The sequence below is a fragment of the Lichenostomus cassidix genome, chromosome 3 (assembly GCF_008360975.1).
Source record: "Lichenostomus cassidix isolate B80296 chromosome 3, HeHo_3.0, whole genome shotgun sequence".
Lineage (NCBI taxonomy): Eukaryota > Metazoa > Chordata > Aves > Passeriformes > Meliphagidae > Lichenostomus > Lichenostomus cassidix.
This window is the reverse complement of record NC_139483.1, coordinates 93,825,069-93,842,281: the sequence shown is the minus strand read 5'-3', so window position 1 is coordinate 93,842,281 and position 17,213 is coordinate 93,825,069. Positions and strand designations below refer to the sequence as shown.

General features: G+C 36.5%; 1 protein-coding gene across 1 annotated transcript in view; it reads right to left on the bottom strand.

Annotated features, from left to right (window-relative positions):
• SNTG2 (syntrophin gamma 2) overlaps window positions 1–17,213 on the bottom strand; it is a 194,157-nt gene that overhangs the window by 116,229 nt on the left and 60,715 nt on the right. The window contains exons 3-5 of the mRNA XM_085056753.1: window positions 16,263–16,400; window positions 215–271; window positions 70–127 (exon numbers count right to left, since the gene is read on the bottom strand). Coding sequence (XP_084912879.1) covers window positions 70–127; window positions 215–271; window positions 16,263–16,400 — 253 coding nt within the window. The remainder of the gene's footprint in view (window positions 1–69; window positions 128–214; window positions 272–16,262; window positions 16,401–17,213) is intronic.

The following is a 17,213-nucleotide window of genomic DNA, read 5'->3' as shown; positions in this document are numbered from 1 at the left end:
CTGAAGTAAAAAAAGATTCCTGAAACTATTGAAAACTACAGTAGTATATTAGAAAATAGCATAATTTACCTGCTTGGTCTTTAAATATTTTTGATATGACGACAGGCACTTTGTGCTCGGCACCACCCTGCAGGAGAGACATATTAACCATGAGATCTCAAGACTGAAGTGGTCATACTGAAATTTGAAAGAAAAGAAGAGAAGTTACCCATACCTTTATGCTTAAGCCCAAGCCACCAACTGGTTGTCTACGAAGTGTAACAGTTCTGTGCTTTAAAAAATTGTAGAAAAAATAAATTTAGGTGAAAATACAACATCTGAAAGAGCACAGAAGATGTTCCTAGGTTCTTGTTTACTTTAAAAAATAATTCTCAAAGGTAGCCTAGATCAAGTTCAGTTGTATCATTCTGCATTGATTTACAGGCAATTACTTAATTTCTTATTACAGAGAGCAGAATCTGTGAGTTGTGTATTCAGACTTTTAGTATGCTTTTCTATCTCTGAAGTGCTATCCTTTCTGAACAGAAATTTTTCATACTTTCCCTTTGACAAGGGAAAATTATATGAAGAGCTCAGAGATGTGCATTTTCATAGCTACCACATATGCATGATATTTGTTCTAATTTTTCAGTCAAAAATACCAATGTTTTCTAATCAATGTCTTCAGATCTATATCTATTTTTTGCAGCATATGCTGAAAGACTTTTAGAGATAACCTGCTTCAAATGTTTAATTTTTTCATTTCAGATTTATGTGCATAAGGAAGATAAACATTTATCAATATTTTTCTAGCGAAATCTATCATATGTTTAAAAGTATGCTGAATTTGACATTTCAATAATGTGTAACTCATGGTGCCTGACAACATAATAGTAGCACTTCATCTGTTGAGAATAATTATACAGTTGATGGGAATGTTTTTTGGAACATGCTGAACAGAACTGGCTAGAATGCCATTTTTACAGTAATTCCTGAACATTTAAGAATTTTTTTTCCTGTACATTAGAAATTCCTACATGTGTACTTCCTGTTTGGGTGTTTTACAGTTTCATAGATTCAGATAAATATGAATTTTTATTTCACTAGTCAAAACCGTAATGTTACATTAACAAGTTATTTTAATATAAGTAGCTCTTTTTTTTAAACATTCCTCATGCTAGATGTATGTTCATATTGACTGAGGGAAAAGTGAAACATAATAAACCCTGAATTTTAGTTTCATTTTAGGTGGATAAAAGTAATACATATGGTATAAAAAATTAAGGATAGTTTAATACATTTTCAAAATTGCTTCTCTTCCTATGAACACTGTAGTACACTAACCTATGCTATAAATGGAAAACTATTTCATTACAAACATGGTACCTGACATATCAAGAGGTTTAGATGATTCAATTTCTGCTGATATAATTCAGTTTCTTTGGATTTTGTACTAATTCTAATTGTTTCATAGTATTTTTCTTCATTTGGAACTGCATCAAAACTTTTGATCAGAATTAACTGACAAAGTTCAGATCCGATCTAAATTACAATATATCCGTAACTTTAAATTCAGTGAGTCATTCCCAAGAAATGTTTTCCAGGACCTAACTGCTGTCTGCTTACTTAACTCCTGTTTTACTCCACCTATTCTTACATCTTGAAAATATATGATCCTAATATATTCCATCACGAGGTGATGATGGAATAAATGTTTTTACAGTTTAGTTTGCTTTAGCATGATCAGACAACAAATAGAAAATTGCTACATGGATAGCTTTAGGCATTTTATAAGAAAGACAAGAAGGCTACTACTTATTGGCATCTTATACGTTCAACTATAACATTCATTTTTGTACGATTGACAGGTAGCCTTATGAAGCAATTCATTTGCATAACATTGTAATAATCTTAGTATTTCTATTTTAATAGTTCATAGCATTGCTTATTACAGAGCTTCAAATATTCCTATTAAAAGAAGATATTGAACATGATCTTAAATGTTTCCTACACTACAGCTTAGTAACAGTTTCATTTAAAAAATGCAAAAAACTTTTTTCTTTTCAAGATGTTCAAATTGCAAAGTAAAATGCTAAAAGCCGAGCATGATTAAGTATCATGATTGAGATCATTAACACAAACTCATTTCAATTCTATGGTCATATATAATTTGCTACGCACTATAATTGCACTATGACACATGGTAACAGGATTTTTTAAAAAACTTTTTCTTAATAACAATGCATCTGTAATGTCTACTTTAATGTAATAGTATCTGTACACTGTAAGGCCTTGAGACCTCTTAGCATAGATACTTCTTTCTTTGATCTTTATTTAAAGCATCATCTTATGTCTTGAACACAAACTTAGTTTAATTCTAAATACTGTGTTTTTAAAATGCTTAGGGGTTTTTTAGTGGAACTAAGGAGTACAGTATGTAGGAACATCCACACAAATGAAATCAGATTCAAAGCCTGACAAAAGTATCTTCATTCTACAGAGCAAAAATGGAGGTACACAAAAATTTGGGTATGATTAATAATGTTTCACTGATTTGAAATGCTAAAATATGCTTTTTTAAAAAAAACTGTATGAAATTTATCTGCTTAAAATCTCTTCTTGACCAGCTTCAGCATGAGCTGTAAATGTTCAGCATTTTAACACACCATAGCTTCACAACAGAAGATGAGGTGCACTTAATCCTTCATTTGGACTTCAATTCAAAATATAGATGCTCACTACTAAAGGGAAAAAAATATCTTTGGTGATTTAGAGGAGCAAATCTGTGGGTAATTTAGAGGGGACTCAACATCAGATACCTGCTGAATGCAGCACATTGCTGAATTCAACTTCAGGTTTTATAGTGAAATATTCTAAACAATAATTATTATCTTTTATTTGATCTCTTCTCTCTGTTCCCTCTAACTTACCCTGATATAGTCCCACATTCTCTTTTCAGGACCTTTCTTTTATTTCTTTCTTTCTTTCCATTTTGCAATTAAGAAATAAACTTTTCACCTCTTGTTTGAGTCAAAGAACAGATAATTTGTCTTGCAACTCCAGTCTTTAAAGCCACTCCTATGGTAAAATAAAGCAGGCTGGAGGATTTTCTCCATCAAAACAGACAGTAAAACTGTTCACACAACTAAATTTTATTTCCTTGAAACCATTATGACTACCATCCAAACTGCCTCACTGGGACACATGACACATGTCATCTCCTGATTTGGCCTGAGGTATTATTTAAGAGAGTTGTACAGAAATTGGCCAAAACTGAGGCAGAGAATACACCAAGTATATACCCAGTATAGACATTTTGGCACAAGTCAAGACATTAGCAGGAAGCACACTCACAGTATAGACAGCTGTGGGCCAATGCTGAGTGTATGCTATGGCTGTGTTTTATTTTCTTGTAGAGATAAAATCACGTAGACCTGTGTACGATGGATCTCACCGTAAATGAATGAAAAGGACACCAATATACATTAACTACATGCTATGATTTAAATTAGAGTATTTCCAATTATCCCTACAAGTACCAGTACCATTGGTAGTCACGCACAACCAAAACATTCAAAAGCTGACAAGTACAGAAGACAGTATATTCATGGATGATGAGCCTATTACGAATATAAACAGGGATATTCTGTATTTGGAAGTGAAGGACAAGTTAGGAAGAGAATAATACAAACCAGAAATGTCAAACAGAGTGCCAAGAACAAAACCAAAATCACACTAAATCTGAACTAAACAGAGATGTAAACACTCTGAAGAGGTAGTGAAAATTAGTAACAGGATATAAATGATATAATAAATGTAAAATAGGCTAGATAAATAGCCAGAGTTACCAAAGAAAGGAAGGTATGTATCTCTCAAATAAGGCTGCAGAGTCTTGGAAGAGATTCATGCCAGAGACATTTGAAAACATGAGGGCAAACAGCAGAGTAACTGGAGGCTTTTAAGCGAACCATGACAGCAGATAGTTATAACTACAGAACAGTTGAACAAATAAAACTAATAAGACAACTACCCCAACAGTAAACCGACAAATTACAGGGCAAATACAGGCCAAATACAGGCATGGAGTCTTTACTAGTCACCATTCAACATGGATCTAAACAGTGACTGAAATGGACAGAGAATCACCAGGAATGAGAAAAGTATTTGTGATAACAGACTTGACTTAACCTTCAGGAGATCAGACTGATACATACAGGATAGAATGCAGCCAATAAAAACTAGATACCTATCAGTTACTATTTCTTGGAGCTCACAAGATTAGTCTCAGTACTTGCCCTATGCAGAATCTAGTTGAATTTTTTTACAACTGAAAAGCTCCTGTGTAATTGTAACTAATGTGCACTTTAAATTCAACACTTATGGAACTATAACACCAGGGAGGGAACTATGCAAAAGTGAGGAATCATGTTGAAAGGAAAAATAAAAGGGACAGCTAAGAAAATTAAAACTTTATAAGAGTACTTAAGGGTACCACACTGGAAGGACAGAGACAATGAATACACTTTTTAGAGGGACTTAATCAGGAGAAAAAGGAACATCTAATTGCTAAAAATGAGGTTAAGAGAGGTTATACACACAAAGAGTAACAGATACGTATACATACAAAGACAAGACCATGGACCGTAAGCAAATAAAATTGAAAAACAAAATTAGGCAACAAGAGGAAAAAAAAAGAGTTCCAAAACTAGTCAAAATGAATAAAAAATAATAATAAGTCTTCAAATCAATTAGGAGCAAGAGGTTTCCAAATAAACCAGAGGGTCGATTTATGATCAAGGTATAAAAGGCATACTCAGAGTAAACAATGCTGTTGAAGGTAAGATAAATGAACCCTTTTCATTAGTGTGAAAAAAACTAGACATGTTCCTCCAACTGTCTCTGGAGCACAAACGATATATGGGTCTGTCTGAATCTGAAACTACTTTAGAAGCAAATTGACTTCATAAGAGTAGCAAATCACCAAGGTCAGGTGGCATTTACCCTAGTCTTGAGCAGATGGATGAAACAAACCAGGAACTCTGGAGTTGTATACTCCTCCATAAACCTTTGATACATGAAGACTAAAACATTGAAAATAAAATTTGATTTTGTTATAAGAGGTTCAAATGAATGCTTAGGAAATGTAAGGCCTGTGCTAAACAAGCTAGAACTATAGGAAAAAACCTAAATCTATCGACAGTGAGAGAAATTATAACAAAGAACAGAATTGGCAGACATGTTGATGATCTCTCTTGGAAAAGACAATATATTTTTTTAAAGGTGAGTTAGGAAAACATAAGAGCCATGAGGGAACAGCATTTCACAGATATATTGCTAATTAAACTTAGTTAGAAATTACATAGAAAACAAGGTGATGGACAAAATCTGCAATTCTGTCAGTATAGGAAGATCACTAGTGACGTTCCACTGTTGCCTACATTGCAACCTGCATTATTTAAAATACTCACAGATAATTAAATAAAAAGGATGAGCAATGATATCAGCTTTGCTGTTTATTGCAACAGGAAACATAATTAAACTATTTGCAGAACATCTTAATACTAACTGGGCAACAAAATACCAAACAAAATACAACAGCAGATCAAAGCTAGCGAAAGATTATTTTTCCCATGAGCATTATTTACATAAGGAATTAGGATTAATTTTAAATAAGTCACTTCTATTACAGAGTAAGATCTTCCAGTTGAAGTAGATGGTTCCATAACATCATCAGTGCACTGTTCAGTAGTGGTCAAAACCACAAATACAATTTTTGTGAGTCTTTGCAAAAGATGGGAGTGTTGATCTGCTGGAGGGTCGTATGACCTTGGGGAGGGATCTGGATCGGCTGGATCCATTGGCTGGATCCCCACAAAGCACTACAGTCTGGGGAGAGAGTGCCTGGAAAGCTGCCCAGTGGAGAAGTGGGTGCTGGTTGACAGCAGCTGAACATGAGTCAGCAGTGTGCCCAGGTGGCCAAGCAAGCCAATGACATCCTGGCCTGTATCAGCAATAGTGTGGCCAGCCAGACCAGGACAATTATTGTCCCTCTGTACTCAGCATTGGTGAGGCCACACCTTGAGTGCTGTGTCCATTTCTGTGTCACTCATTACAAGAAAGACATAGAGGAGCTGGAGAGTGTCCAGAGAAGGGAAAAAGAGCTGGCGAAGGGTCAGGACAGTAAAATCATATGAGGAGCAATTGAGGGAGCTGGGGGTTCTTAGCCTGGAGAAAAGAAGGCGCAGGGGCGTCCTTATCTCTACTACTGCCAGAAAGGAGGCTGTAGCCAGGTGGGGGTCAGCCTCTTCTCCCAAGCAACTAGTGACAGGACAAGAACAACTGGCCTCAAGTTGTGCCAGGGGAAGTTCAGGTTGGACATCAGGAAGAATTTCTTCACTGAAAGTGTGGTTAAGCATTGGAATGGGCTGCCGGGGTTACCATCTCTGGAAGTGTTCAAGAAATGCCTGGACATGGCACTCGGTGCTATGCTTTACTTGATGATGGTGTTTGGTCAAAGGTTGAATTCAGTGATCTTGGAGGTCTTTTCCAACATAAATGACTTTATGATTATAAAAGAACAGCGACCAACCAAAGAACATAATTGTATCTTGTAGAAATCCGAAGTTCAGCTCACCTTGAAAATTATATACCATTTTGGTCCCTTGATACCTGAAACTGCTAAAAATGTTTCAAAAAAGGACAATCAGGATAATGGAAGCAAAAAAATTCCTCCTGTACAAGGAATAATAGAATAGGCTGTAACTCTTCATTTAGGAGAGAAGACAGAATGGGGATCAGGAGGCTACAGTAAGTAGCACAGAGGACAGTGAATGGGAGTCAGTTTTTAGAGCCTTGTCAAATACAAAAATTATGATGCATCAAATGACACTATTAGGATATCTAGTTCCTATTATGAACTAGGATAGGAACAAACAAAAATAGATAATTCTTTGAGCAATGTATAGCAGACTGCAGTGAAAAATTCCACGTCCATAAGTCTATGTGGTTTCAAGGGGATACTGGACAACTAGAGCAAAAATAAATCTGTTAAGAGCTAGTACAAAATTGTATTTTGATTAGGGATACACTGTACAATTTGGAGCTGGAAAAGTGTTAAGAAAAGCATCACTCTCTTTGCCTTTTGTAGCAAAAATGATCACTGTGCCCTGTTGGTGTTTTGCTGGTTTTTAGATTTTCTGAATCCCTCAGCTGTGAGTTGGGTTCCCATCCTGGTGAAACTGTCCTTCCTGCTGCTTGCTGGATGCACTGGAACAAAGAGCTGAGCAGTTTATGAGAATGATCACAAATGAGTTCATTGCATTTAGCTGGGTTCAAACCAAAAGAGAGGAAATTCAGGTTTGATATAGAAAATAATTGTTCCTTGTGAGGGTGGTGAGGTCCTGGTGCAGGTTGCCCAGAGAAGGACACAGTAAATGAAGTTTCAGAATTCTTTATTTATGTCCCATTCCTTTTCCATAAGTTCTGGTTTGGTGTTCAGAGTGTCACCTTCTCAGCTGATTGCCATCTGGTCCTGCCTTCTCTCCTGCCTTCTTTTGCCTTCTGTGTTTCTCTCACAGTGTCTCTCTTTACCCAGGGCTCCCAGCTCCCAGCCAAAGACCCTCCCATGACTTTTTTCCCTACCCATGAGCTAAAACAACCCTGGATGAAGTTATGGGGGCTGGCAGTGAAATGTCATTGTAAGATCTTGGGTGCTCCCCTTGGCTTTTGGCCCCTTCAGAGCTTTGCCTTGAAGGGCAGGATCATCTTTTCCTTGCTGGAACCTGGAATTCCAGCTCATTGCTGGGTGTGCTATAGATCCCAGAGGAGTCTTAAAAAAATAAAAATACAGTGCTATAGTTGACTGTGTAATTTTATTTCATTATGGGCAAGGAAACCTCCTTAGGCAGTCTTACTAATTATCAATCTGAACAGCAACGTTGAAATTAATTTTTTTAAAATTAACCTTTTTTGCTTTTTACCTAGCATTTGGGCTTTTTATGTTTTTCTGGTGGGTTTTTTTGTTTTTTTGTTTAATAGGATCTGCAGTTTCTTAAAACTCTTTATTCTCATGGGTTCTCGATGAGTATACTACAACAATCACTCATAACAGATGCGCTACCAAGCAGAAGCAATTCTGTACCCCCCATGCCACACATGGCCTGTTTTGTTTCCTGTTTCTAGGAGGTTAGAGGACAAAGTAGTACCCTGCGTAAAACTTCAGGATGCATTTGAACAGACAGAATGTAACTAATAAAACTGTAATTGGCAGGATACCAATATGAAATATTCCTATCTTTCTGAGACCTTTTATTGTTTCAAGCTGTCAACTGGTGAGGCAGAAAATTTCAGGAACTCCAAGGATGTTGCCAGACAGGGAATATATTCAAAAACAGATACAACATAAAATTTTAACCATATAAGATGCAAACACCATTCAAAAGAACACAACAACAACTGTAAAGAGAAGAGACTACTTGGTAACAGGTACAGTGCTACTTATAACAGCTACAAAGAATAATATAGCTGAAAAAAAATCTATATTTTTATTAATTACAAATTGAATGATACTTTCAAACATAATTGGGAGAATTATATGGTCAAATATCCATCTTTTAGGTATAACTCTTGACAAAAAACTTACTAGATTCTGTTAAAAAACAATGACTCAATAGAAGAGTTTATCTCTGGAATGGTATTTTATGTCTTGGTATTTTTTCATATGAAGTGACATGACTGGAGCTTAATGAGCAACATGAGAAGGCAATCACAGTGCTAATTTCTGTTTTTGTGTTCCAGGAAGCTTTTATATGCACCTGCTAATGCCTACCCAATATGTCATTGTTACCAGGATGTGAACACCCAGGACTGGCACTTATGGTAAAGGATGTCTCATTAGGAAAAAATATTATATCTATTTATCTATCCATCTAAGTGAATAGCATACTATGGGGATTTCAGGAGTCTGTTGTGATTTGAGCATGGGTACTAGATAGGCTCAGGTACCAAGGTGTGTTTGGTCATGACTATTTAGTAACACATTAATTTATACATAGTAATTTATACGCATTCTTTTTCTGGGTTAAGTAAAGGTGACCAACTCCTTGAGTCAAGACCAGTGATTTTTGTCTTAATTGGTAATTTTTACTGGAAGGAGTAATCCCAGAAGTTCTCCTTACTTGTTGAAAGTAAGATCTCAAATTAACTACAGATACTACATAAATAAAAGACCTTTCACAATGTATGAGTTACAATTTACCAGTCCTAACACTCTGTCATAGCTTCAAGTGTAATAGATTTATTGAAATTTCAATTAAAGGACACATATATTTATGCATATGTGTGGCTTATCGAAGTTGTGCTGCCTTTCTTTTATTTTGGTATGAGTGCTTACCCTCAGCTGAACTCTTTCCACTTTTCAGGAAGAGATATTTTTTCAGGGATATCTATGGTGTCCTTTGCATTATTCTGTTCTATATATCAGCCTTTTTATTTAAGCTACTTACTCTTTTTATCTTTAATAATAAAGTCTTTTTGTCATGCTGGGAAATACTCATATTTGTTTTGCAATGCAAACTCCTAACTGTTCTCAGAGTGACAGCAACACAAGCATATGATCTGTCATAATAAAGATCCTAAGGAATTACTTGAAAGTTATCTTCTAAATATCTAGGTCAGCTTTCCAGAGCATGGAAAACAAATAACAAATGGTTAAATAATGTATTTTCTACATACAAGTGATCTTAGTTTCAAAAGGAAGACTCTTAGTCATTCACTTGATGCTTCAAAAAATATAGAAAAAAGGATAGAAATTGTTAATTATTAGCTTTTTGAAAAAAAAAAAAAATTGACTAAGATACTATACCAGCAATGACTGAACAGGCACTGGGAAAACTGCAATATTAGCAGTTCTTGAGACAGAAATTTCCTTTGGTTAAAAAAAAAATTAGATTTTATTGCAGATCGGTTCCCAAGAGTTTTGCTAAAATAACATTCTTCTGTGTCCTTATTAGAGTCTGAGTTAAAAAGAAAAAGCCAGAGCAATCTCATCAGGGACTTTAACAGTATTTTCAGGCACCATTTCTATTTTTTTAATCAACAAAACAACTGATCTTGCTATTTTTCTTTCTTATTCAACTACCTTGCTTCACTCCAAGACACAGCTTCTGAAGCTGGGCAATTGAGTATCCAGCATTCAAAGGTTTTTGTTATACTAATTCTATTAGACTCCAATAAGCCTCTGAGGAGTCCTCTTCCAATCAAGATGCCATCAGCCTGCATTAGAAACTTCTTTGCCTGACCCCTGACCAATTCAGAGACAATACAGCTCTGTGAGAAGGACCGTTTTTGATAAAAAGCCAGATGCATTTCTCGTCTTTTTCCTACAAAAATAAAATACAAAATAAAAGAAAGAAAATGCTTATGAAGAGAGGAGAGGCATAAAACCATGGACGGATAACAGGAGAAGAATGAAGCAATACACATGGATGAAAACCAAAGAATATTAAGGATGAGGTACGGTATGCAAGAAATTAATTTTAGCATGCAAAGTGATGAAGAGTTAAAGTAAAATAGCACCTTAATGAAGTGTAAAATTTAAAAATTAATGCCTTCCTGTTTCTCCTTTAACTAAAATTGATGTCTCCCTGTCTGTCATAAAAGTTTATTTCTGTAAGCATTGTTAAACTTTAAATGAGGGGGTAAGAATATCTCCCATTAAAAATACTTGGCAGTTAGTGAAAACTGTCTATTTTCAATACACCATTTCTGTCAATACTTTTGCGCTTGGCTTCTATGAGCATGCACCAATTCAGAGAATCACAGAGTGGGTCAGGATGGAAGGGACCACAGTGGGTCATCAGGTCCAACCTCTGCTCAAGCAGGGCCATCTTAGAGCACATGGCACAGGATTGTGTCCAGGCAGTTCTTTAATATCTCCAATGAAGGAGACTCCACATTTTCTCTGGGCTATCTGTTCCAGTGCTCGGTTACCTGCCCACCTTACCTGAGGATGCTGTGAGAGACAGTGTCAAAAGCCTTGCCAAATCTGAGGCTCAGCTGTTATCCATCCAGGTAGCTGTTTCTTCATAGAGGGCAATCAGTTTGGTCACTCATGATTTAGTTTTAGTGAATCCATGCTGACTGTTCTTGGTTGCCTGATTGTCACCCACATGGATAGAGATGGCCTCCAGAATGAGGCACTTCATCACCTCTCCAGGGATTGAGGTGAGGCTGACTGGCTGGTAGTTCCCTGGATCCTCCTTCTTTCTCTTTTTGAAGATTGGGGTGACATTTGTTTTTTTCCAGTCCTCAGGCACTCCTCCTGACTGCCACAACCTTTCAGGGATGATCATGACCAGCCTCACTGTGGTGTCCAGCAGCCTTCTCAGCACTCATGGGTGCATCCCATCAGGGCCCCTGGACTTGTGGGTATCAGGTTTGCCTAGGTGTTCTCTATCCCAAGTTTCCTTGACCGAGAGAAGTCTGCCTTCTAACAGTCCTTTATCCCAGTCTCCTGGGTCAGAGATTCCAGAAGTCTGGTCTTACCAGTGAAGACCAGTGCAAAGGTGGCATTCAGCAATTCTGCCTTCTCAATTCTGCATCCTCTGTTATGAGTGTCCCCTATCCACTTAGTAACAAGCCCACACTATCCTCAGTTTTCCTTTTGCTACTGATCTATTTGAAAAAGCTCTTCTTGTTGTCCTTGACATCCTTGGCACATTTAATTCCAGGTGGACCTTGGCCTTTATTTCATTTCTACCTATGCTGATAACCTTACTATATTAATTCCAAGTGGGCTGATTCTGCTTCCATCTCCTTTACATTTCCTGCTTACACTTGAGTAATAACAGGAGTTCTTTTTTATACATGCAGATCTCTTGCCCCTTTTCCCCAATTTTGTGCTCACTTGGATGGTTTGTTCTTGAGTTTGGAGAAAGTGATCCTTCAATATTAACCAACTCTCTTGGACTCCTCTTCCTTGAAAGACCTGCTCCCATGGGATTCTTCCAAGAATGTCCCCTGGAGAGGCTAAAGGTAGCTCATTAGCCCTGAAGAGGCTGAAGGTTACAATTTTGCTTCCTGCCCTGCTTCTCCTGTTCTATACTGAACTTCACAATCTCATGGTCACTGCAGCCAAAGTTGCCCCCAACTTTCATACCTCCAACAAAGCCTTTCCTGTTTTTCAGTGCAAGGTTGAGGAGCACACCATTCCTCATGGGAACCTCCATTGTCTGTGTCAGGTAGTTGCCATGACTGCTTTCCAGGATCCTCCTGGGATGTTTGTGCTTCACTGTGTTGCTTCTCCAGTGATGTCAGGTGGTTGGAGTCCCCCAGAGGCTGTGAGGCTGCTCCAAGCTGCCTGTGCAGAGCCTCATCTGCTCCCTCCTCCCAGCCAGGAGCCTGTAGCAAACACACACAACACCCTTGCTGCTCTGCCCTTTTATCTTAACTCATAAACTCTCAATTTGCTCGTCATCCACCTCAGGAGAGAGCCTGATACACTCCAAGTGCTTTCTTACATAGAGGGCAACTCCACCACTGTGATTCTGATTCACCCATACATTCTCCTTTATCCTAAAAATCTGAACACCCCAAACATAACACCAAGTCATGTTGACTTGCTCAGAACACTAGAATTTGCCAAGTCTGAAGATCTGAAATGTGCCTTGATGGAAAGATTGCATGTTTAATCCCATAAATGTAAATTATATAAATATTTATAAATAGTTATATAGAAAAATATTTTTATAATTTTAATACTGTATAAAAAGCACTGTGAAATACTTCCTTCATTGGCGTCACATCCAGAAGGATTTTTGCAGATATGTAAAAGCAGCTTGTTTACTGTGAAAAAAATTGAATACTAAAAAGCAGAAGCAGCTGTTTCTACATTATTTTTACTATATATACATTGAATTTCAAAGACTATGTTTTTCTTTCATTGTTGTACATCCAAGTCCAAGTTTGCAAGAAGTAGTGAAATGGGCTGAACTGGCATTAAATTACAGAAAGATAGATATAAAATTTCACATCAAAGGTGAAGCTTTCTCAATGCTTAAAAGTAGCACTTAAATGAATGGCAGATGACAAAATATGAAACAGGAATAGACCTAGATGATGGTAGTAAAAGGTATTTTATGGTTAGAATCTTTTATCCTTGGGAATAACCTCTTTTGCTGAAAATCCAACTCACCACAGTTCTAGCGATCACTGATGTTTTTCCCAATCCTCAGTGTAGCATTCAGAACTACACCAAACTAGCAGAGCTAAATATGCACAGCTGCAAATCCTGTCCTCAGTATTCCTCAGGATTAATAAGCCTGTCAGTAAAAGGGAGGCTGGAAGCAAATGCATCCCACAAATGCTGTCCCAGGTAAGTGACTGGAGAAAAAAGTATTACCACAAGTAGAAACAGAACTTTCTTTTTCAATAATTTTCCATTCACATATCCTGCCTAAAAGGAAAAGTTACTCTAAACTTAGTGTTTTTTCCCCTCCCATGCATTTGAGGTGAGTACAAAAAGAAGGCAAAAGTAATTTCTATTTTTGTTGCAAATGAACTAGTTTGATGAATGGCCATGTGTAAAATAAAGATTAACTATGAGTACCTGAGAATGAAAAAGTACAGAGAAAGGAGAATAAATCAGTAAGACAATATGATCCTTTATGACTGCTGTAGCATTGACTGTCACGTTACAATTTTCTATTAATATTTTGAATCATACAGAACAGGGATGAAAACTATTTTCTTGAACCACTTGAAATATAAAGCATTTATCTCTGGAATTTATGTCATGTAAATGTAACTGTAAAACTTAGCAAGATCAATGCTAGAGAACTACCAGCTATTTCAGCCTGATTTCAAATTCTGCTTTTGAGCTCCTATCTACTAGAAATTCATAAATGGTAAAAAGACAGTGTTCATCCTCATGTTACACTCAATTTGCCTTCATATTAAATGCTAGTTGTCCAGAGGTTTTTATTTGGTTCAAAGTATAATACAGAAAAAGTGATTATGGCCATGAAGGCAGTCTAATCCATTTTTCCCATTAGAATTTGACAACAGAATCCTGTGAGGATTGCAGATAGCACTTTCAGAACATGACCTTGTGGAGATCTTGTAAGGGACACAGAAAAACAACAGATCAGACCCTTAAAATTAGTTTTCAGAGTCTTCAGTGACAACATTTTGGGAAAATAAGGAGATAACATAAACAATGTTCTCCAGTAAAAGGCAGCTTGGCAGGACTGCCCACTCTTATTTCTCAATAGTACGAGGTGGGAGAAACCCCTTCTGAATGTCTGTCATACCTAGAGACACATAATACTTTGCAACTCCAACCTAAAAAAACATCTGAATGATACTTGAAATTCACTTAATTTACACATTAACACCACACCTACAACCAAGAAAAACTGTCTCTCTTTGCCATAGTCCTGGGAATCACTTCTTTCCAGGCTCTACCCATTACTGTGATCATTACTGGTGATGAAATACAACCAAGGAGCTTGGACTCAATTTATATGCAGTGGCTGCATATCCCAGCTATGCCTCCTCTGCAGGGTCTATTACTTTCCAGAATTTATTTCAAAATCCAGTTCCTTAAGTATTATCAAATCTCGTCTTCCTGCTCTGTCTTCCACCAGGAAATACTATTTAGGGTACCCATAAAATGTAGGAGTAAAATGCATCAAAATCAACCCAAATCATGACACTAAAAGGATGAGGCAGACTTGGTTTATTTGGGGTGTTTTTTTGTACTGCTTTAGTTTGGAGTTTGGTGATTTTTTTCTATATTTTGGGTGTTGATCAATACATACACGGATGTATGCAACTAGCTTGTGTTGATTCAATCAAGAAGTAACCTAGGACTATGCAGGATAGAATTTGGATTCTTTTGCTATGAGGTTCATACACAGGGCACTTAAACACCACTGGGCCCATAGCAATCATGTAGAATTATATGCACAGACACTATATACTGAACTCCCCTGATATTTTAGTATGGACTCTTGTAACTAGTTTGCATACAACTTATCAGCATTACCAGCAATGCTTGGTAAAAAAAAAAAGCTGTGTTTTTTCATGCTTCTCAGTGAAACAGAAAGTATATGCAAAGCTGATGAATAGGCTTATACTTATCTCAGCAAACCAACCAGAAATGGACATGCCTTCCACCAATCAACCTTTCTGAACATTTTAAAGAGCAAGTCATGTGCCACAGAATTCCATGGAAAAAGTACATAATGTTTCTAACTGCTAAAAGCTATTTCAAATTATTTTATGTGTCACATTAAATGATTTATATAAATATTTACTGTGGCAGGAATGAAATGTTCATGTAATGTAGGCAGACTCTCTCTAACATACTCACATATACAGATACCCACTATATACTTTTTGGCTTCTAATTCTTACCAGAGTATCACAAACTCACTTGATGTCCTCAAGTGTCAGATTTTAAGTTTATATGACACATGCAATACAGCAAGGAGACAGAAACACTCTCCCTTGGCCCCCTCTGAGGAGGCTGCCATAACTTGTGCACTCTAAGAAATACTAACTAAGTTCATGAAATTGATTTTACTCAGTACAATTAAGTATAGGTATTCCAAATTCAAGAACACCATTTATATGAGGAAATGAAATACAGTACTTAGGGATGCTGATAACCTAGACACCTTTGCTGTACTGCTTGTGCAAGATGCCACCAGTTTTGTAGTGACATTACCAAATGGTCACACAGATGATTCCTCCATAGCTTAGAGAAGACTTTGAAAAAGCAGCATAACTGAATTTTGGGGAAAAAAAGCACCACATATATGCTGGTGCTGATTAAGCTCCATCTGTTCCTGAAAGAGAATTACAGTGAAATAAGTGCCTGTCAAGTGTTCTCTCAGTCAGCTCAATGCCCTTGAACAGACATCCAGTCTGATACACAAATGAAGAAAACTTTGGTGTATTAGTTTACTCTTCCTCACTGGGAAATACTTTTTCTCTCTTAATTTAATGGCCCAGCAATATTTGGTGGAAGAATGCTTTAATTTTGGCATTTATAGACATTTGTGCTCTTGTTAAGATTATAAATGTCATAATAAACAATGTATAGGAAAAATGCAGTTTTTACACTCAGGAATGTAGGTATGCACAGAAGACCCAACAACTGATAATTACATGTATTTCTACTACCCAATAAAGTCTCTTGCACTCCAATACAATATGGTGACCTCTGCAGAAGACATTAAAGTGTGCAGTCAAAAGCACAGAGATATAGAAGCACTTACATTTGCACTGTGATCACTTCCACTAACACAGATGACATCTTGTTTTTGAATTGTTAATACCTCTTTTGTAAGCTTCAGTCGGATGTCATAAGCATTTTCAGATACTTCATCATACAACAATGCAATACCAGTTTTAGTCTGCAAAAAAGCAAGACATAGACAAAAATGTAAGAATATGAACATTTCTTAATGGTGAATAACAAGCTCTATCCCATTCAATACATGAAAAGCATACAAATGAGCATTATTTACAGAAAGCAGAAAACCGGTCTGCTTTTCAGTCTTCAAATGGATTAGAACATAAAAAGCCTCTTTTGTACTGGAAAATACAGGCTAAGTGGTCTTTGAAGTAGATATTAATATGCAAAGAGTAAAAAAAATTACAAAAAATTCTCTATTGTACTCTTTCACAAAGGAGTGCTGCCAATTAATGATGTCCTACTTGATTTTAATGATACAAAGATTTATGAAACTATATCAGAAATAGATAGGTATGTATAAATGTATGTGAAAATATTTTCAACTTTTGGCTTGAAGTGGGGAAGGGAAATATTCCTGTCTTAAAGATACTCCTTCTCCTCTGTCAGAAAAAGAACAGTACCCTTCAGAAAAATTGCCATTAAGACACAGAGTTCTGTTACAGCAGAAAACTATGTTTTCACATTGTAAAACACATAATTAAACACCCTTGTTACAGAATTTATTTTGTTTAGGTCAAGATGGACATACATTTCTTAAGTTACATCACCACTGGACTAATAACTATTAAACTCCATAGGATAGTCAAGGATCATCAAGTATTCGGTATCCACAATATTTTCTCCATGAGTAGTAGAGAAGAAAATTTATTTTAATTTCTGGTTTATGTACTTAAATTTCCCACTAATATTCAGTCAGATATTTCCTTAGACAAAAATTGGTATTAGGACTGCTTACAGCTATTTGTTAAAA